Source organism: Equus quagga, chromosome 6, assembly GCF_021613505.1.
Source record: "Equus quagga isolate Etosha38 chromosome 6, UCLA_HA_Equagga_1.0, whole genome shotgun sequence".
In the NCBI taxonomy this organism is placed as follows: Eukaryota; Metazoa; Chordata; class Mammalia; order Perissodactyla; family Equidae; genus Equus; species Equus quagga.
This window is the reverse complement of record NC_060272.1, coordinates 121,860,447-121,883,588: the sequence shown is the minus strand read 5'-3', so window position 1 is coordinate 121,883,588 and position 23,142 is coordinate 121,860,447. Positions and strand designations below refer to the sequence as shown.

The 23,142-nt window shown below is 40.2% G+C and overlaps 1 protein-coding gene and 1 long non-coding RNA gene across 2 annotated transcripts in view; one reads left to right on the top strand and one right to left on the bottom strand.

The window, feature by feature from the left end:
• Nucleotides 1–2,292: 2,292 nt before the first annotated feature.
• The window catches only part of LOC124240933 (uncharacterized), a 30,269-nt gene continuing 9,419 nt past the window's right edge, over nucleotides 2,293–23,142 (bottom strand). The window contains exons 2-3 of the long non-coding RNA XR_006889053.1: nucleotides 12,643–12,682; nucleotides 2,293–2,451 (exon numbers count right to left, since the gene is read on the bottom strand). This is a non-coding gene — a long non-coding RNA (uncharacterized LOC124240933). The remainder of the gene's footprint in view (nucleotides 2,452–12,642; nucleotides 12,683–23,142) is intronic.
• CDKN2B (cyclin dependent kinase inhibitor 2B) lies at nucleotides 17,617–22,390 on the top strand. The gene is made up of 2 exons (XM_046664236.1): nucleotides 17,617–18,138; nucleotides 20,413–22,390. The coding sequence occupies exons 1-2, from the start codon at nucleotides 17,983–17,985 to the stop codon at nucleotides 20,671–20,673; spliced, it is 417 nt and encodes a 138-aa protein (XP_046520192.1). The 5' UTR covers nucleotides 17,617–17,982; the 3' UTR covers nucleotides 20,674–22,390.

Here is a 23,142-nt window from a genome sequence, read left to right as displayed (position 1 = left end):
AGCTGAATCTTCAAAACAGTCTTGGAAAGTAGGTTTTATTGTCCCCATTTTACAGATAAGAAAACTACATCAAATCTAAATTAATTATCTTAGTCAAGAATACCTAGCTAGGAGAGAACAAGTCATGATGAAACTCCAACTGAACCCTTTCCCCTATACCAGGGGTTAGCAAAACTATGATACTTGTGTCAAATCTGTCCCGCCACCTGCTTTTGTAAATAAAGTGGTATTGGAAATCAGACATTCTCATTCATTTCTGTATTATCTATGGCTGCTTGGTGCTACAACAGCAGAGTTGAATAGTTGTGATAGAAACCACATAGCTCACAAAAGCGAAATAATTTACTATCTGGCCCGTTAGAGAAAAAGCTTGATGAATTCTGCTCTGTAATATGCCATTAAGAATTTTTAAAAGGTTGAGTATAATAAATACTTTCAGAGAGTTATGAAATTTTAAGAAATGTAAGCTCACTGAAATCAATTTCTTTGTTAACAGCTACCTTATGACATTCTGCCACACATAGAGCTTTCGTCCACTTCTTAAAATTCAGTTGGGGAAAGAATATTTGTGCTTCAGAAAACAGGAATCTGAATTTTACTGACTAATTCTTTCATCTCCTCCCCAGTCCTATCTCCAGCTTTTCCTCATCTCAAGTTCTCACAGGACATCTCATCAAACTAGGCACCAAAGAGGGAAAGGAATACAGTGAAAAAGTAATGCTGTAGCTTCATGGAACTTCCATGAAAATTCCATTTTCAGACCCTGACCACCTGCCCCAGGAGGACTCTGAAGGAAACATGCCGGATCTCAGGGTTTACTTAGTTTAGGCTTGTCAGATTGGTGCAAGCCTGGGTGGATACATTTATAGACTAGAATAACAGAATTTCACTACGGAAGGCACATCAGGTAATAACCAATTGAAATGATTCGGTTTGTCAATCAAAAAAAACAAAAACAAAAACACAAGAACACAGCAAAGTTGGGTGACTTGTCCAGGGTTAAAGAGGTAGCAACAGAGAAGAGGTTTCTCTTATCCATTCTACCAAACATTCCACGGGATCTGGTTCAAGTCCACAACTGTATCCTATTCACCATCTTCTGTGTATTCATTACTCTCATGTCCTTTATCAAGGCCACACTTTTGATGGAAAGAGCACCTTTGGGGAATCAGGCAGACTTGGGTTCAATCCCTGCCTTGGTCACTTACTACTTGTGTAAATGTAGAAAGTCAGTGAACCACTTTAAGCTTCAGTTTTATATAAATAAAATACAGTTAAGTGTTCCTTGGGTGTAAAGATGATGAAATGCGGCAGCACATTCAGTGCCTAACAAAGTACCTAGCACATAGTAGGCACTCTCTCAAAACACGGCAAACACTAGTACTCTTCTTAAAAGACAACTACAACTGCATCGTGTCAGCCTCCTCTTGGATCACAGTCAGTAAGTGTTGACAGTTGGACCAAGTAGCATCTCACAGTTCAAGTGTAGCTGATAACTCGCTGGCCGCATCCGGTAGAGGTATTTTCACTCTGAGGGAAATCCACTCAGTTTTCACCTGAGAAAGCTAAATGTTAATTTTCTAATCAAGTCTTGTACCAGTTCCATATAATTGTTATTATATGTTATGATTTATGGACAGCCTTGTTTTTAACTACGAGGTTTTTATTGGAGAGACAGGTTTCGGGGTGAGTCTGCCATCTGACTTACCAGCACTTGTTAAAAGTTTTTATAGTGTGAGTCATTTACATGTGTGTGTGTGTTTAGGAGTGCTATTATTAAATTTGGCTGGCATATCGTGAGGCATTTCTCATTCACGTTTGTTCATATATACATGTTCCCCACCCCCCACTCTATCCCTTCACATACCCGACCCCATCCCCATTTATCAAGGGCTGGCTTCACATTATTTTCAAGGTTTTATACAGATGGACTCACTTGAAATGGTCCTTGCCTAATTCCCTTTAGCGACTTGTGCAGACAAAATAGAAGCAAAGACTGCTCAAAAGTGACAATCTTTCTGGTATTGTTGTAGATGAAAAAGATAGGGGAAATGAGTAAGACAATGTACAACATGGGTGTTATTTCCACATGCTCAAAGCTTTTAATTTTGTAGAGAGAGTACCTGCAGAAAAAAATCATGTTTTTTTTTTTTTTGAGGAAGATCAGCCCTGAGCTAACATCTGCAGCCAATCCTCCTCTTTTTGCTGAGGAAGACTGGCCCTGAGCTAACATCTGTGCCCATCTTCCTCTACTTTATAGGTGGGACACCTACCACAGCATGGCTTGACAAGCGGTGCCATGTCCACACCAGGGATCCAAACCGGTGAACCCCGGGCTGCCCGAAGCAGAACGTGGGCACTTAACCGCTGCACCACCGGGCCGGCCCCAGAAAAAATCATCTTCGAATTGAAGTCAGCAAGTGATACTGAGAGATCCTTGCTGTAAATTGCCTACAGAAGAAAAGAGAGAGAGAACATGAGTACACAAATCCCATACAAGAATAAAGACACTTCTATAAATTAAAAAAAAAAAAGGAAAACAAAATGGAATGGACAGCAATGATGCAACTCCATGATAATTCAATAATACCAACAGCCAAACCTTTGTTACACATGCACAGGAAGCCTATATATGAAGCCCAGGGCAGGCCATTATGGAAACGTGCAAATCATAATGTTTTACAGATGCAGGGGTTTTCTTTTGTGTTGCTATTGACTTTATTTCCAATTGCTTTATTAATTAAAAGTATGGGAAAGAGTAGAAGGAAAGAAAGGAAGGAGAGAAAGAGAGAGAGAAGGGAGGAAAGAATGGGAGAATAAAAGAGAAATGAAAAGTGTTCGGTGTTAGATATCAACGTCCATTAGAACTGGAAGCACTTGGGGTCCATGCACAACAGTGTTCACTTGATTCCACCTCCACTGAATCACTTCTGGTAATGACTCCTGTGGACTTGTGTTACATATTGCTGAATAACCAATTAACTCCTCCCGTCCCACCCCCAAAAAAACCACCTGTGGGTCAAGCTTCTAGGGATGGCTTAACTGGATCCTCTACTTCATGGTCTCTCACAAGGCTGCAGTCAGGACATCTGTCAAGGTTGGGATGTTATCTGAAGGCTCGCCTAGAGAAGGATCTGCTTCCAAGCTAACACACATGATTGTTGGCTGGATTAATTTCACTGAGGGATGTTTAACTGAAGGTTTCAGTTCCCTGCTAGCTTTGGCTAGAGCCTGCCCTCAGGTCCTCCTCTCTCCTATGGCAGAAGAGCTTCCCTCCTATGGCAGCTTGCTTCACCAAAATCAGCAAGGGAGAGAGAGTCTTCTGGTAAGATAGAAGTCATAATCTTTTGTCAACTAATCAGGGAAGTGACACCCTCTCTAAGTTGCCATATTCTTTGGTTGGAAAGCAGTTAGTCAAGTGCAGGGGATTACACAAATAACTTGGCCAAAATCCCTCAGCGAGAAAGTAGCAGAGCTAGAATTTAAACTCAAGTCCATCTAAGTCCAAAGCTTGTGTTAATGCTCCTCTACCAGTAAAGTCTTAAAGGACTGAACTTACACTTACTATGACCACACCAATATTTTTTTTACTTCTTACACTTTTACATATTGACAATGCAATATTTTTTCCTCTGGAATGTGAGATAATATATCAACACCTGGGCATTCAAAACAAGGTCAGAGAATGAGTCATTTTTTTGCCAAATACTCAGACAGGACATACACACTAAATAGAATAAGAGAAGCAATTGCTTCCTGGTCCAAACTCTTTCACCTTACTCACTCCCAAGGGCAGAGGAGCAAACAAAAAGAAAGTTGAGACACTTTCTAGGGCTTCTCCCAGGCAGAGATGTTGGTATTCACCACTTCCCCTGTATGACCTCCGAACAAAGGACAATTCTATAAGCAAGAAAAAAGCACATTATCCATGGGCTCCAAACACCTGGTGAGCATTTAATCGCAAAGAAGTCTCTCCTCACGAAAAGACAACGTCTCATTTTTGCTTTTTCAATATGACATGTAATTTTGACTGAAACCGCATATTCCAAATGATAAGAGTAACTGAAATGTGTTTAGTTCTCTTTCAAGAAGAGCTTTAATCTTTACGTCTTTAGATCTAAAAATATAGACTTGAAAATCTATTTTAAGAAAACTGATTGCTAAAGTTATAGCTCACTAACCAGTGGGAACTAGAATTCAAGAGATTGCAGAGAGTGGAATGGTCCCATACAGGAAATATTACTTTCTACACTCAGCTTACTCACTCTTCATTTTGTAACAGAAAGCAAGTTTTTGCTCATTTGAATCATGGGATATTAATATCAAAATACTCAGACCTTAGTGATTACAAATACAAGGTAAAATAAACTTGTTAAAATACAACATCAGAAGTAAATACATAAAAATGGAAAATTATAGGCAAATATTTGAAAACAGATCATTGAACTATTTTTAATAATGTACAGACTAAATTTACAAAAGCTGTTTTCCCATTTCTCCTCTCTTCCACACAGCCCTGGGAGATAACCACAAACAGCAGTAGGTATGTGCCTCAATGGTGTATACCACCCTGACCACCACAAAGAGTCATGGAGACCGGATCAGAGACCAGACATGAGAAGCCATCATAGCCTGATCACCAACGTTCTCTCTTCTTGGAATCCTTTAAAGAATCTTGGTCAGTACTCCTGCAGAACATCCAAGAATCTGGAGTTGTTAGACTGGCTCCTCTGTGATTACATTTGTATCAAACATTCCACCAGGAACCCCACTCAGATGATGGGAGGTTCATTTGCAAGGGGTCAGGTTCTCTCATTCCGTTACAGTGATAACTACCAGATCTCTCTCTCTCTCTTGAAAAGCACCTTTCCCTATGTAATTAATAAATACATTGGTGGAGTGAGACCATGAGACTATTCTATTCCCAAACACGGTCTATTGTGATCCCTCAGGGTCACAATATGGTGATTTTCTAATTCTAGGATTCATTCTATATTTATTAGCTGCCATCCTCTGAAAAAGAGAAACTTACCCCCATCAATTATTTTTTAAATTTAGTGTGGTTTAAATTGCATCATCATCCTTTCTTTCTTTCTTCCTTTTTTGAGGAAGATTAGCCCTGAGCTAACATCTGCCACCAATCCTCCTCTTTTTGCTGAGGAAGACTGGCCCTGAGTTAACATCCATGCCCATTTTCCCCTACTTTATATGTGGGGCTCCTGCCACAGCATAGCTTGATAAGTGGTGCACAGGTCCGCACCCGGGATCTGAACTGGCAAACCTTAGGCCACCAAAGCAGAGCACAAACTTAACTGCTCTGCCACCAGGCCAGCCTCAACATCAGCACTCTCTTTGATGCTCAAATTGTCTCAAATTAAGACAGTTAGAGAAAAAGGTTTATTTTGAAAAATATGGCAATGCTAAAATTTTATTATGCCATAATCAAGCAATCTGTAAGAGGTTCACAGGTACATGGTGATGTTGTCATTTACACACATCACTGTTGCTATTCTTTGGTAACTTATTTGTATCATGCCAGGGAAAGGAGATGGATATCTTTAATCAATTCAAGTTTTCATGGCATAGGTTTCCTAAGTGATACTACATGTGATTACAAAATATTTCACAAAATCAGTAACATTGTATTATAAACATATCCAATGCTTCACTGTTAAATTTCAAGTGCTAATTTGAGATTATATCTCAAACTAAAAATCCTAAAATTGGCTTTATATTGATTATGTTTTCGCTAACTCCTGATTTTAATTTATTTTGAAACTTTCATTTCAGCATTGCCTAGGTTTGTAACCACATCAAATACAATTTGAGACTAGCATGTCAAAATTAAAATCCTAAAACCGCCATCATAGTAATACTGAATTTTGGCTTATGATACTTTTTTTTTTAACTTTCATTTCAACTGTGCCTTGGTTTATAACCATATCCATTTTTCAACACTGAATTATGAGTACTCATTTAATATGGGAATAGCAAAATTAAAAACCTAAACCTGATTTGATGTATTTTGGTACCAAGGTCTGTTTCTTGAAACTTTTATTTCAATTCTGCCAGTGTTCCTCTGAGATGAAAAATCAGTTTGCTTTCAGTTTATGATCATTGAGGAAATAGTTTTATTATCGATTCACTCATAGAACACATATTATTTTGAAAGTCTTTTCTGATGTAGGTATTGATTTCTTCTGAGCCATGCCTTGAATGTTTGATGATATAGTATGAAACATGAAGCATATTCAATATAAAATAACCTCTTATAAGTGTTATTTCTATGATATGATTAACTTTACAACAGAAATTGCTGCCCCTGCTAGAATGCAAGAGCCATGAGGACAGGGACTTTTTACTGTTTTGTCAATGATGCATCTTAAGGGCCTACAAGAGTGCCTGGTACATAATAGACACCCAATAAATATTTGTTGAATGGCTATTAGGTGAATTGAACAATCAACACAGGTTTGTACACCGAAAAGGGAAACCATAAAAAAACCATTTCTTATTCAGAAAGGATATTATTTTTAGGTGATTTTCTAATAATATTGTTTTGCTCACCTTTTTTCCATCAGTAAGAATGAATAGAGAGGAATTTCAGAAGAAACTCTTATGAGGGATATTATGCAGTAATTGGCTTCTCTTGGCATTGTTTCTGAGTGTTTTTTGGGTAGTTCTCTGAATTTTTTTTCAATAGATTATTCTAAGTCTGAATTTAAATTATATTTGCATCTTGGAAACTGGTCCTTATATATAAGTAATCAAAGAAAACACTGAGCCTACAATTTTTAAAAGAAAAAAGCATTAACAATGTAAAGAAATATGAGAAATGTCTTCAGAATGATTAAGCAATTTAGATACAGAAGAGGTGCTATCAACATACATTATCAAATATTTTTTTGCTAGGAAAGTCTTAGAATTAATTCCTCGGATTAAATACTATAACTTATACTATTTTTTCTGAAAAATAAACTAATCTTCTATGCCAAAATTTGTGACAGAAAATTTCATTTCTACATTTACTAGTATCAACTAGTTTAAATTAGGAATATGCACTCCACTCTGAGTTCCAGAACCATCTTTCTAACATTGGACAGCTCCAATTCGGTGTAACACCATGTCTCAGGTTCAAGTGCTCTGACCCTGAACTCATGATCTTCACCTGAAAAAGCATCCGCATCCAGTGTTCCCTATTTTGGTGACCACGATCACCAACCTCTTCAGTGGTACAATCCTGCCTAACACCTTCCTCTCCCTCATCTGCCAACTCAAGTTTGTCGCTAAGCTCTATTGAGGTTATTCCTTAAATATATCTTAAAGCATTCTCCCTCTCTCCATCTTGGGTACAAACATTTTAGTCCAAACTACCATAATCTACCCTCTGAACTACTGGAATACCAGTATGCACTCTTGCTTCTCCTCCAAACCATTCTCCAAAGAGCATCTAAAGTGATTTTTTTTTTAATTTAGCTGAAAAATCTGATCACATCATGTCTTTGCTGAAACACACAATGGCTTCTCCTTTTCTTAAGATAAAGGTAAAAATTCTTAACATGGCCTGTACAGCCCTACAAGATTTGCTGCGCTTTTTCTCCAACTACAAATAGCCATACACTCCTCCTCCATCTCTATGCTCCAACTATATTTTTTTCAATATGCCCAGGCTCCCTCCCACCTCAAAGCTTGCAACATGCACTTCCTTCAGCCTGAAATGTTCCTTCTTGCAATTACTGCCTCATTCCTTTGAATAGTTAATACCAACATAAGCCTGCAAATCTCCACTCAAATATCCCTTGATTTCCTTGACCACCAGACTAGACCAGCTCTTTCATTACGCATTCGCATAGCATTCAAGACTTTTATTTCATGGGAGTCGCCATGTTTTGTAATTAATATTCCCTGATTTGCTTATCACTTGTACCTAGCACATAGCATGTGATATTGAGTAGGGACTCAATATCCAATCTTTTAATGGATTAGTAAATATTATACAGATAGCTAGTAATTCAAGATTTTATTTTGGCATTGTTACTAAAAATATGGATGAACTAAATGTAGATTAAGAATATATTTTTAGGAGGATGTAAACATGTTGGTATTCTTTACATCACATCCATGACATACGTTATCAGTAATAAATGAGAAGATGGCTTTATGAGAGGCAAGAAAGTTAAGAGCAACAAGAGGACAGATTTCATCAGGACCCAAAGCTGCCGAAGAGAAACTGCAGAGAGGAAGACTGAGATTATTGGTTCTAGCAACAAGAAAGTCACTGGCTACCTTGGCAATTGGTTACCTGGATTCTGAGTGAAAGCCAGATGACAGAAGACTGAGGAGTGAACAGGAATGGAGATAAAATTCCCCTTCCAAGAATCTTAAATTCTGAACATGTGGTTTCTCTAGCAATGCAAAATTTAATTATTTGACTGTGTCTGTGCTGTGTGATTGGATCTACACAAGGGCAACAATTTCAGATGGGCCAAAAAAAACAGGTTCTAATTCACAATGGCTCGTGAAGTTGGAAGCTTGAATGTAGGACTGGATCCACAGCATATCAGATTAATCAAATCTTCAAGCCAATTGATTTTGCTGAGATATGTGTATACGTGTTTGTGCGTGTGTGAACATGCATTTTTTTTTAGCAAAGAAGCCTCCTCAGATTAAAAAAATTTTTAAAAAATCACTACATTTTATAGAGTGGGTTTTGTGCAAGCGCTCTGGAAGGAGAATATACTTAATCAGAAATGTACAAATTATCCCTAATGGAAGATTATTAAACATAGTTCAGAAATAACACATTTCTTAGGGAAAAAAGCAAATTAAGTATGTAATTTACACTAAACAACAATCTCCAAAAGAAAATTAAACTAAAATTCTCAATTAGTTGTTCTTTTTAGCATATTTTTGAAGAAATTAAACAACCATCTCTACTTTGAGAAAATTTTTTTCAGCTAACTCACTTTCACTCCCCCTCCTGCTATTCCATCAACAATAGTAACAGTAATATTAATAGTAATAGTTACTGTTACAATAGTAACAGTAATAAAATGCACTAGATCCTAATATTAATACTAGATATCCAAAATAAAAGACAGAAAGAGAGAAAAGTCTGGATACACACCTTAATTACACAACTAATCACTGACCTTTATATTACTGTGTTATTCAACATGTCTAACTTGAGCATAAAGTCATTTCCGTAGTAGTTTGAGTACCGATGCAGCATCCCTTTGCATGCAATAGCCTATTAAATTCTCTTCAACTTGAGACAGTTCTTTTGTTTTGAAAATACCTATAATTTGGGCCCAGCCCGGTGGCACAGTGATTAAGTTTGCATGCTCCGCTTAGGCAGTCCAGGGTTCAGGGGCATGGATCCCGGCCTGGACCTAGCACCACTCATCAAGCCATGCTGTGGCAGGATCCCACATAAAATAGAGGAAGATTGGCACAGATGTTACCTCAGCAACAATCTTCCTCAAGCAAAAAGAGGAAGATTGGCAACAGATGTTAGCTCAGAGACAATCTTCTTCACACACATATAAAGATCTGTAAGCTAAGGAACATACACCGATACCTCAGCAGAATCCACTAACTCGATAATTTAGGTATGTTGTTCATCATGAAATTTCCAGCAAACAGGAACTGTACATTAACTGACATTATAAGATGCACAAGCCAAGACTGGCTGAATTTTTTAAAAAGGGGCCTCTGCTGTGATTGGACAATGTATGATAACTTTGTTCTAGAACAAGCTTCAATGAGAGGATAGAATTTAACAAAAGGAGGAAATAAACTATTGTATTGAACTCAGTGCAGTATATCCCTTTGTGTACACCTGAAAAAATTCAAACTTGCCTAGCACACAAAGTCTGCATTCAGTGGGGGTGTGTGGAAGGGAGATAGATGACCCATAAAGGCAGGGGATTTCCGATGCTGTAATTAAGTCATCCCTTTGATCTCATCTCTATCCATGGGTCATTTAATCAGTGATTTTTCAAAGGGAGCCACTCTATGAGGACATTTTGGATATTCTTCAATGACTTGGGGTTTTTGTGTAACAGTTTTTGCTTGTAACAATGATTTGAGATCCTCCTGGCTCAAAGATGGGCCAAAAGGCTGAGACCATTGAATTTTTAACAATCCCCTAGACATTCATGTGGTTGAAAATACATGCAAATATTCCGAGCTAAGAAACCAGCTATGTTTTATATATAAACATAAAGGCCTAGAAGTATAACGCCCAATTGGGTAGCAATAAGGTCCCCAGCACCCAGGTTGTGCTTTTTAAATACCATTCCCACAAAAAGAATCAGTGCTCTTATGAGAATGTTTGATACTAGGTATGGTATATAAAATGTACAAGATAAAACTAGAATATATTGTCATACCAGAAATCAAGGATTCTGTCAAAGACTACCAATGTCATGTTGAAAAGACTCAGGAACCAACATGCAGAAGCTCCCACTGGTTGAAGACAGAATTTGAGCATCAATAGGAATGATAATTATAGTGGATTGAAACACACTGATTAATCACCTTTGGAAGATGCTAGCAACTCAATTCATTGTTTTGAAAACTTATAGACAAATTTGAAAACAAAGTATTTATCCTGACTTTCTTACATGTACCTAAGGGCAGCCAAGTAGATAATAATGAAAACTTTCTCTTTACAGAAGTATTCCTGCTAGTAAATGAAGAACAGGTGGTAAGATTAGATTTTGAAACCTCTAAGGAAATAATAGATCTAAGAAGTAATTATGAATACCGCTGGAATCACAGAAAGAGAGAAACCTGATTACATGTCTCTTCATGGAAGTTTATAACACTACATATGAAACATTTTTGCAAAAATATCAAACCTGAAGCACATCCAGACTCTAGATCTAAATAACAAATTACAAGAACTACAGGTGACAGAGAAAAATGTTAAATGTCATCCTGAAGAAGCATTCTGCAAAGTCCAGACTTCAGAAAAGTACAGAACGACCCAATTCCTGCAGCAAAAAAATTGAAAAGGAAAAAAAGAGAGAAAGAAGAGAACATACATATTAAAAGAGACAGAAAAGACTAGTATCCATTCCAATATGTTGATCTTATTTTCATCCTTATTCAAATAAATAAAATATTAACAACAATTTAAAAAGAAATGAACAGCAATATGTGTAAAAATTGGAAGAGACCCCGTTACGGACTGAATTGTGTATCCTCAAGATTCATATGTTAAATCTCTAAACCCCAGTGTCTCCCAGTGTGACTGTATCTGAAGACAGGGCATTTAAAGGGGTGATCAAGTTAAAACGAGGTTGTTGGCATGGGCCCTAATCCAATCTGATAGTGTCCTTACAAGAAGAGGAAATTTGGACACACAAAAGAAATACCGGACTTGGGTGTGCACAGGAGAACTATGTGAGGAAGCAGCAGGAGAGTGACCATCTGCTGCCAAAGAGAGAGGCCTCAGGAGAAACCAAAACTGTGAGGAAAAAAATTCTGTTGTTTAAGCCACCCAGTCTGTGGCATTTTGTTATGGCAGCCCTAGCAAACTAATACAGATGTTAAAACGATAAATATTTTCACCATTCAATTCAACTGAAGAAACACATATAAGGATAAAAGGAAGATATATTGTGGATCCTGGAGCAATAAATCTCAACTGATAAAATCAAGCCTCCTGGTGGGAGGTGGGTCATACATAGTTTTAAAAAGCCAAGCCACAAAAATAATTCTGAATTTCCTTCTCTCCTCTCTTAGAAACACTGTCTTAGAATCCAATTACATGCAAAGAACATGCAAGTGAGAACATTGTTATGTCACTACTGCTCCTGGTCACTCAACTGATTCTATTCACACTTTTATAGTGAGTTCATGTATAGTTTCACCAACTAGAATATAAACATTATCACTGGGGATCTGCATTATTTATGCTATTGGAACTGATTTTACTCATTCCCTTCTATTTACCCCCAAAATTCTATGCCAATTTACCATGTACATTCTCTCTCTCTTCTCACTTATAAATTACACATCCTATTAAAAGGCAGAGCTGGGGCAATTACAAATTTTAGCTGCCCACTATGTTCCCATCCATTTCATCTCTTAAACGTATTTAAAGCATTAACAACAGGTTGTGTTTCATACTAGAGACAGCTGGGTTTCAGGGAGAAGTAATATGTTTCACGATCTCACTCTATTGTCCAAGACAAATGTGCTATTGCATTATGTGTGAAATGTCATCTTTGAAGTCTATTAAGGGTGTGCTGTGCAGTGAGCCATCTGGAAAACACAGTGTAGACTGGAACAAAATTATAAGCCAGTTTTTGCACATCTTTTCCAGTTAAGCCTACCATAACAGCTGCTAAAAATACTATGTAGTCTAAAGGGTAGAAGCTCTGAAGCCACACAGGTTAGACACTACCTCCAACAATGATTAGCTAGTATGCAAGCTATTCAATTTCTCTTTTGTCCTACCTGCAAAAATGAGATACTAATGCACGTTGCATAGGAGTTTTATGAGGGTTAAATGAAATAATACTTGTAACACACTTGGAAAAGAGTAGACCATAAGTGTAATTTCTCCTCTCTTCTTTTAAATATAGAGGATATATAATATTCTTTATTAAGGAACATGGGCTTACTCACTTTTATCCTTTCCCCTCTGCTCCCCCGGCTCCATGTCCTTCTAAAAAAAGAATAGAGAATATTATTAGACAATCCGATAATATTTGGAAATCAAGTTGAGTAGGTTGGTTTGGTAAAGAAGTCCATTGAGCTTCCATAAGGTTTCCTTTGAATTTCAGGGGAGAAAAAGGCTTTGGGAGAATCAAGTTTGAAGCTTCCTGCGGAATTCTGTCTGGATTGGCTTAGGACCACCCAGACGTGCTTAATAGGGAAGCGCTGTCCGTGGTACTAGCAATCGCGCATACCCCTGGCAACACTTCCCCCGCCAAAGTTCTTTGCCAGTCGACTTGCTTCGCGAAGCTCACATATTTGCCTAGCGGAAGATTTTCAGTCATTCTGCTCCTTGGCTTTTTCCCTACCTTACCACTCTTTATCTATGTCCCCTTCAACAAAAAGCAATTCTCTTCCATCTCCTTATCAACTTCAAATAGTTACTGTTTTCAACCACTTTGGCCATGCCTGCCACTTAAGAAGGTGGCTCAAAAATTAGTTCGGGTTATCTTTTCCTGCACTTTTTGTTGTTTCAGAGAAATCCAAGGCACAAAGCGTGAACACAGGAAACAGTTAATTTCTGATGCATTCTTTGAAGACTCTCTTTAGCTGAAAACACCTCTAAGAAACTTCCCCTGCCTCTCCATCTTGAGGTAGGTTTCCCTCTTCCTTACTCACAAAGCACCCTATAGATACATTTCTCAGTAAAGTTATCACATTAAATTGAAGCCCTCTACTTGTTATTTTGGACTGTCACTAAGGAGAGTTTCTTAAAATCTAAGACCCTTATCATTTTTTTTTACACTAGCCAGCTTGTACCAACTCCACTCTTCTATAGCCTGCCATGTCTGCCCATGCATATGAAGCATGCAGTTTCAGAAAACTAGGCCAGCGAGGTTCATTTTGTTTCAGAAAAATTCACGACATTAGCTTTCATGCTCAACCAGGTTTGGAATTCGAACAGTCATATTTTTTTTTAAAGATTTTAATTTTTTTCCTTTTTCTCCCCAAAGCCCCCCGGTACATAGTTGTATATTCTTCGTTGTGGGTCCTTCTAGTTGTGGCATGTGGGATGCCACCTCAGCGTGGTTTGATGAGCAGTGCCATGTCCGCGCCCAGGATTCGAACCGACGAAACACTGGGCCACCTGCAGCGGAGGGCGCAAACTTAACCACTCGGCCACAGGGCCAGCCCCCGAACAGTCATATTTTTTATGCAGTCATAAAAGTATCCATTTAGAATGGAGTTAAAGTTGCATACTTATATCATAGTAGTAGTATATTCAAGCACCATTGTCATCTCTGCATCTACCTTTTCAATAAAGGAAATCTGCAAGTAATCTGTTGTTCTACACTGAGTTCTTGAGTACCTTGATACTCATCTTTAGTGGCCTTTCCTTCAATTCCTCAATCCTAATGCTTCTCCAGTTCCTTGTCATAATACAGAACTCTAAGGAGAATAGCTTCTATCCTGAACTCATTTTGATTTGGAACCCCAAAACTTTGCCTAGATTTCCTCTGCTTTTCTTTTCATGAACTGAGGTTCTATTTCATCCTAGATGGCCCTCTAGAACCCAGACATTTCTACCTCTCTGACTCTTGCCAGATATACCTTCTGTCAACCCCACTACACCAGTAACAATCCCTGGCAATTGATGTTAATCCACAACAGAACATATTAAGGCACTCTGCTTTCTCTGTAAGAATGGGGCACCTTTTCCAGAATGTGTTCTACACCCTAAACTACCAAGCAGTATATAGTGGTATGTCCTCAATTGGAAGAATATGTGAATCTGAGAATTAAAGTATAGAAGCAGAAGTGGCTATATTTATCATATTTTCTAACCCATGTGAAGATTTTCCACCCTTACAATTTTAATATCTGTGGGCCTGGAAATTCTAGTTCATATAGAGAGAACAATTTCACTGTGGGACAATGTAAGAGTCCCATTTAAGCTCTAGATGCTCCCCAGTCACTTCAGGCTCTTCATGTTAAGAGATCAGTTAGTAACTAAAGGAGTCATCATTTCTAAAGGGAGGAATTGAGCATGTTCATCAGGAGAAGAGAGGGCTTTTGAATCTAAGAAGGGAAAAATGTATTGATATCCAGATAATCCACTGGAATATCTCTTGATATTTCTCTGCCCAATCATGATAGTAAAAGGGACATCAGCCATGGTCTGAGGAGAGCATGATGACCAGCTCACAACTCTTAGGAATGGGGGTCTATTTCACTTAGCAAGTTAAACATACAGACTACCAGATGTGCTAAGAATGAGGGAATCAAGAATGGGTGGTTGAAGAGGGAGACAATGAGTATTGGTAGTGGCCTTGCAACCAGCTGTAGCAGCAGGGGTTGTAGTTTGCTCCACTAGCCTTCATAAGTATTCAGACTTGTTCCAGCAGTGAACTAGGCTTCAAACATGAGGATAAACCAAAGGAGAAATTACAGAGCTGAGAAAGAGGAGGTAGTTGTTATGACAAAACTGGGAAATGCATTTCTTTTTTAAAAAAAAATTTATTTAAACTAAAAGAAGAAAACAATTCATCCATTTCTCTCACTCCCTACCTCCTTTCTCCATTGTATATTCTTGGGTCTTTCGTCATAAATTAATTGAACTTATGCATGAGTTTATTTCTGCATTCTCGATTCTGTTCCATTGATCTATGTGCCAGTACCATACCATTTTAATTACCATAGTTTTGTAATATAATTTGAAATCACGAAATGTGATGCCTCCAGCTTTGTTCTTTTCTCTTAAGTTTGCTTTGGCTATTTGAGGTTTTTTGTAGTTCCACACAAATTTTAGAATTATTTGTTCTACTTCTTTGAAAAATGCCATTGGAATGTTGATAGAGATTGCATTGAATCTGAGACTATTTGTTAGTTTTGAGTGCCATTAGGGAGATTTTCTTAAAATCTAGAACCTATATCTTATTTAATTGTGGACTTCTGGAATGTAGGACATGCTGAATTAAGTTTTATTGAACTAAATTTAACTATTGGATCCATTTAAGGAAAGTCCCTACAAGACTCTTGTAAAAGGCAACCTGCCTTGCTACATTTTGCTGGGCACTAAATTTCAGAGTAGCTAAGGCATTCTGATGAACATATTCTGGACTGAGCCCACCTGCCACCACAACCACCAGTATCAGTCTAGTGACGCGGCCTCTCAAGATGACTGGCAAAGAACCAATGCCACTCATTTCAAAGACTCTGACTTCCCACTGTCTGTCTTTCCTCTTCCTTCCCCCATTCTACCTACATACTTGTAATCTCCAAAACACTGTGCATGGGGACTAGCTCCAAAGACTAGACAAAAACAGCTCATCCATGCTTTTCACCCAGAAGTGGATTTCTATTCCTCTGGCCAGACCATGGAATGGAGCTGCCATCAACAAATAAAAGGACCATTTTTTTCCCCAGATAAGAGCTGAGGTTCAAATAAAAGTGAAGGGTAGAGAAATTAAGAAACTGACAACAAAGAGATGGGGTGGGGTGAGAGAGAGAGAGAGAAAAGACTGTTATGAACGCAGCCTCCTTTCCTTCCCCATCCAGGTGGATTTCAACTCTGCTGAGGCTCAGTCAGTAGATCTTCAGCCCTAACCATCACTTCTATGGGCCCCCGTCTTTAAAAGCTCTTCCTCATTCTACAGTAGATTAGGGCGAGGGAGTCGAAGCTAAGATATACTAGAAGAAACTTGTAGAGTCGCTTTTGTAAGTAAGCAAGCAATTACTGTCCCTTTAAGACTATCTTCTTCAGCACTCTGAACCAAAAATGATGTTGTAAACAGGAGCTGTGCAGTGTTAAGAGAGGCCCACTCTCATGTAATTCCTCATGAAAGTTTTCAGGCAACAGATACATAACTTGTGGTTCTCTTCCTATTTCAACTGAGCATCAGCTGTAATTTTTTAATTCTTTAAAGCCATGCTTATGTTAAGTCAAACTGACCTAGTAAGATTAGGAAGAAAAGAAAAGCACTTGGCCTTTAAATCTTCAGAAGAGGATTTAATGACAGGTTCAACCTGTTTAATGACAGGCCCAGCACCACACCCCAGTTTTATTATGTTTCATTATTGCTGCATAAATTTCCTTTATTACTCATGGTAGATAAAAGTCAAATACTTGCTGAGGTGGGTTTAAATAGGTAAGAGTGCAAACAAAAATTTACTGTTCAAACATCATGAAACTGGGGTCTCAGATTCTCAAAATTCATATTTAGATTTTTTAAGGGTCTTACGTGTACCAGGTTGCCACTCTTAATCTCCAACTAGTTTTTTTGGTCTTGTTTTTTGTTTTAGCATTGTATCCATAATTCAAAGATGAAAAGAATAAAAAGCACATTCAAAACAGCAACCTCAGGATTTTTCACTGCGACTGATTTTTGGCTGATTCAACAGGAGGGCACACCCAAAAGAAAATTGCTAAGGGTGATGCAAGACGTGAAGCTAGTGAAGTTCAAGGACTGCCCTGGGATGAATTTAACCTGTATGACAGGTGCAGAGCTGTCACTTTCAGACAGCTTAAGAGAGAGATGGAGTTATTTTCAACGCCTTTCTCTCAGCCATTCGATTACAGAGGGGACGCCTAACGTCTCCAGAGTGAAACCAGCTGGCCCGGGGCTGAAGGAAAAGAAATCCTCTGCTCCGCCTGCTGGAGGGAGGGGATTAGGTGCTGAGCGCCTTGATTCGACATTTCCAAAAGCTTAGCCAAGGCCTTGCTGGACGCCAGGAGCAGCGCTGCCGGCTCAGCGCGCCTGCTTCTGGCGCATGCGCCCCAGGCCGCCTGGGCTGGCTCCCCCCCGCCCCTATCCTCGCGGGCTGTGACGTAGTCTGTGGGCCCGGCCTTCTCGCCAGTGGGTGGGAGGAGCCCGCGCCCGCCGGCCGGCCAGGGGCGGAGCCTAAGGGGGTGGGGAGAGACGGGCCCCGCCGCCCAGCTGGAAACGGATTCCTTCCCAGCCGGCTCCCCACTCCGCGCGAGCGTAGCTGGGCAGTGAGGCCGCTGCGACGCACCCGCATTCTGCGGTCGGAGCCGCTGCGCGCTCGGCTGCGGCCGCGCGAGGCGCCTTTGCCTGGGAGCGAGCCGGGGAAAGCCCGGCCAACCCACGGGCCGCTCGGCCCCTGCCCGGGCCCCCCGGCCCCTGCCCGGGCCCCCAAGCGCCGAAGGACGGCGAACGGGGACTGAGGCTGAGCTGAGCTCTCCCGGGGAGGGGCGAGCGCGCCAGGGCGAGGTGGGGAGGGAGGGAAGCGTCGCGAAGCTCACGTCCAGCGGTGGATTATCCGGGCCAGTTTGCGTCTTGGGGCTGCGAAATGCGCGAGGAGGACAAGGGCATGCTCGGTGGTGGCGGCGGCGATGCGGGCCTGGCCACTGCCGCGGCGCGGGGGCAAGTGGAGACGGTGCGGCAGCTCCTGGAAGCCGGTGCGGATCCCAACGGAGTCAACGGCTTCGGGAGGCGCCCGATCCAGGTAGCTGGGGCCCCGGGGCCTCGCCGGCAGGGGGCGCACGAACGCGGGGGCGCGGCCTCCGTGGGCCGCGGCTGGAACCTAGATCTCCACCGACCTACACTGTGTCCCCCTTGCTGGAGATGTGAAGCCCAGGTGAAAAGCAGCTTTTCACCCACCAAAAGTCCTAAAGGGATTGAAAAACCGAGTACTTCAGTTTAGTTTTCTTTTTAATGGTGGAAAAAATATCAATATTCCCTCTCCCGTCTCACGATCAGAGATGCAAGGGATAGATTCATTTGGGGAGGAAAGGGGAAAAGAAGTTATTTGGGAAGGACTGTTTTGTCCGTCTTTCAACAAACAGCGATCAACTTTCAACGGCAGAGATAATTAAATTACAAATTATACAATCTGGATTGGATTTAAGGAATCGTACAAAATCATAGCACTTGAAAAATTTATGGTGACCTTTTAAGCTGCGATATGAAATTCTTTGTATTCTTTCCTCATAGAGACGAATTAAATACAAAGGAATAAGGCAGAATTCATTAACCACAGTGCTTAATTCCTTTTTTTGTTAGCAGTGTCTCTTCTGTGTTACATAAGAAAAAATATGCTTCTGTAGATTTTTATTTAATTATACTGAATGCTTGGATTACAAGAGCATTTCTGCAACTGCTAGATCCTTTTTAAATGGCAAGGGGTCATCAGAAATAATTGGCCTCTTCATTGCTAAAATCCATTATTCAATTGGTTTAACTATTAATCCTGCTTTGATTAGTACTAATATATTTTTTTAAATCCTTTAAAATCTAAAATAATGTTTTGTGCTTTACTGTTGACTATTATGGTCATATTTATTATTCATCTCACTATCACCTTCCAGAACCAAGCTATTGTTAAGGAAACCTGTTAATCGTGTAAATTTTAGAGAAAATATGTTCATTCCTTTTGACTTCTTAGAAAGTGTTATAAGAAATGAGGGATAGTTTAAAGCAGCAAAAATATTGTAAAGTAGTTCTTAAAGACCTCAAATTATATTAATAGTTGTAAAAAGAGGTTTTATTTATAGTTTTAACTTGCCATTTTTTGAGATATTAAGAACCACTTTTTTCCCCTCTTCTCTGTATGTAAAAATACCCTTTATATCACTAGTAGAAATATTTCATGCTTTTTAAGGGAGGAAATGGATGTTTTTAATATTCATGAAACAAAAAAGTGTACTTTCAATTACATGGTACATTTTAAAACATATAGACTCACAAAAACAAATGCTCCATTTTGGATACTTAGTTATCAAAAATTGTTTTATTGTTAAAATAAGAAAGTAAATGCTTGCATAATGTACATTTACACAAATGGATACTATAAGATTACTGCATTGCTAAGTTATGCATTGCTCTGATTGGACTGCTAACATCCAAGCTCTTTTTTATATAGTAAAATATTTACTATTTAAGATTATAAAATCCTAGCACATTATAAAATCCTGTACAATGTAAATATAGTCTTTATTTTACGTTAGATTAAATATATTATCTTCTAAGCTTTAGCCCTTATTTACATTAACTTAAAATGTTAAAAATGGTAAACCATTCATTAAAAACAATTTGTTTTCATCATTTTATAAGACTGCATAACTTTACTTTTTCCCCTCTATCTCCAATTTTGGCTCAAATTGTGGACTAGATTCCATTTATGAGCACAGACATATTTAACAGTGAAAAGTAAAGTCTTCCACAGGAGATTTACTACGAGGACTAAACAAAGTCAACCTTATTTTAAACTTAGTTGTTTCTTATTTTCTCCCCTAAAGCATTGCTTTAACTTGTGAAAAATATATATCAACTGACTGCTTAATAAATATTTTTAAACCCAGATTATGGCTGGGGTAGGGGGAGAGGAAGGGAAATAATTTAAGACTTCAACAGCTTTTAAACTTAACTCTGCCATAAATCATTTAACAAAATAGATTCCCATGTTCTGGTGGAAATCAAAAAGAATTTTTTTCCCCACAACGACGATAAGCACTTTTATCATCAGCTCTTTCTTGTCTAGCACGTTTGAAAAAAGAAAATGGTACTCAGTGCTGAGTACAGAGAGTAACTGGCTGGGGGGGGGGGGGGGGGAGAGTATTGCAAACAGAGCATAACTGAACTCCTGAGGCTGGGAAGCGCCTCGGCAAGAGGTGGAAGCTTCCTGAATAGGAGTTTCTTTGAAATGGCTCTACCTGTCCCTGCCCAGGCCTGCATCTCGAGGCCTGCACCCTCGTCCTCACCGCTCTCCTCTCCCCCGCAGGTCATGATGATGGGCAGCGTCCACGTGGCCGAGCTGCTACTGCTCCACGGCGCCGACCCCAACCGCGCGGACCCCGACACCCTCACCCGACCCGTGCACGACGCGGCCCGGGAGGGCTTCCTGGACACGCTGGTGGCGCTGCACCGGGCCGGGGCGCGGCTGGACGTGCGCGACGCCTGGGGCCGCCTGCCCGTGGACCTGGCTGAGGAGCGGGGCCACCGCGAGGTTGCCCGCTATCTGCGCGCGGCCGCGGGAGACTGATGGCGGGGACACCCAGCCGCCCACAAGGACCCTTCCTTTTCTTCCCCAGTTCCCCACCCCAACTTAGTTCAGTGAAGGCTGCAAACGTGGAGCGGCAGAAGCCTGAAAGCCTTCCAGGACGACTCACTCCCCGCGGGGAAGGAGGGGCAGACCGGGAATAAGTTGTTTGGGGTTTTTTTCTTTTTTCTTTTTTTTTTCTGGATCCCGCTGTCGACACTCACCGTGAAGCCAAACGCAGAGAGGTGAGGCAAATGGATTTCCAGCGAGATTTCGGAGAGGAATCTGAAGTTCCCAGGTGTCGTTTACTTTTCAGGGTTTTTCGGCAAAAAGCGGCATGGGAAGAGATCCTCGAACGACCCCGGGTACCTGCGGATCTTCCCAGGCAAGACGCTGGGGACCGAGTGGGAGGAGGCGGTGATTGGCGTTCGGGTGGGAGGCTGGTGATGCGTTCGCCCCAGTGACCTTGAAGGAGCTCCGGTAAGACCCACTTCCGGCGTCAGGCTCTGAAGGCCTGGAGAACAAAGCTGAAGACGGAGGACCGGAGGACGCGGTGGATGCGGGCGTCAGGAGGCGCCCGACGCTTTACACGCCGTGCCGCGCTGCAAGTCACGTGCACAACCATACTTACTGGAAGCCCTAAGAGTCATGCCCAGCTCCACGGGATAGTGACGGGGAAGAGAGCATGCGGAAGCCGCCACGAATTTGCACCCATGTTTTAAAATGCCCGGATCAAGACGGTGCAGGACAGCTCTCGGAAAGGGGCTGGCGCTTGCTGTGCGTCATTCAGTCGAGGCGAGATTCGTGCGGCGTTTCTGCTACCAACACGCGGAATGAAGTGGTGGATTGTAGCGAGAGCAGCTGTAGCCGTTAACGGTAACGATTTGCTTCATCTCTATACGATAGGATACAGAAACCCCCCTGTGAATTGCCGCTTGAAAAGATTGCCTGATATTTTGTACTTCTAAGTTGTTCTTCAGTAACAGTCTTACTTAATGGGGAGACTTTAAATAACAAAGTAACTCATGGCCCGTGGTAAAGAGGTGAGGAACACCTACACCTCTTAAATGAAGCTATGGGATAGTGGCAACGACTAGATTACTTGCATCCTTAACCTATTTATTTCTTTGTTAAATTTTCTGTTTCCTTTACTAGAGTGTCTCAGGGGGTCAAACTATGAAATATTCCAAATGTCTTTTAGAAGATCAAAGCACTTACCCAGTAAATTATCTTGGGATATTTCCGAAAGAGTTGCTGAAAGAGTAGACTGAGTATAAAACTCTTGAAAATATATGACGGCTCATGGGATGTCTTAATATGTCTGACAAACTAAAGGTGCATTGCTTTGGAATTTAATTTCCAGTGTTGCTTCATTCATTACTGCATTGGAACAACTGATACTTCACTCCTTTAATAAAGAAAAAACAGAGATTGGACTCCAAAATGTGGGAAATGTGGTTTAATGTATGTCCATGGATTTACCACTCACTCCTGAGAGATATTAAAGATTCAGAGGGGTTCACTTATTTCACTCTTTGAAATAATTGTTGATAAGTGATACCAACAACAATTTATAAAAACTTCTTAGACTTGCCATAGAAAGATTTATACATGGTGTGTGTGAGAGAGACAGACAGAGACAAGGGAACAGAAAAAAAGAATTTGAGAGATTTAAAGAAGGGATTCCTTTGAGCTAAATAAACACATCTTTACTTCTCCATCACTTCTTTATTCTGCAAATGAATACATTACTGGGGAAGCTGAGTTAAGAATCAGAGCAGGGGCCAGCCTGGTGGCTAAGTGGTTAAGTTTGCGCGTACTGCTTTAGCGGCCTAGGGTTATTGCCTGTTAGGATCCTGGGCACGGACCTAGAACCGCTCATCAAGCCATGCTGAGGTGGTGTCCCACCTAGCACAACCAGAGGGACCTACAACTATAATATACAACTATGTACTGGGGGGCTTTGGGGAGAAGAAGAAGGAAAAAAAGACAATTGGCAACAGATGTTAGCTCAAGTGCCAATCTTTAAAAAAAGGAATCAGAGAATATCTTATTGGAAAAAATATATAAACATTTATTGACACACAACTTGTGCCAAGCATGCTTTAAAATACGTTTGTTCATTTAACACTTAAAACAAACCTGTGAGATACATATTGCTTCCCAAATAAGGACAATGAGACAGAGAAATATCAAGTAACTTGTCAAAGGTCACAAGATATTCATTCCATGATTGTACAAAGTAAGTCTATCTGGCACCAAAGCTTAAGATTTTGTGTTGTTTTGTTTTCCCACTGCTCCATCCTGTTCTCCAAAATTATTAATGATAGGCATAAAGTCAAATACTTTGAAAAAGAAAAAGCAGTACACAAAGGTCTCCCTTGTAAGTTCCTAGGATACTTTTTCTTTCTATAGTATCTAATAAATCTGAACAGATTGTTTTAAATCTATTTTAAAATGTCAACAGTATGG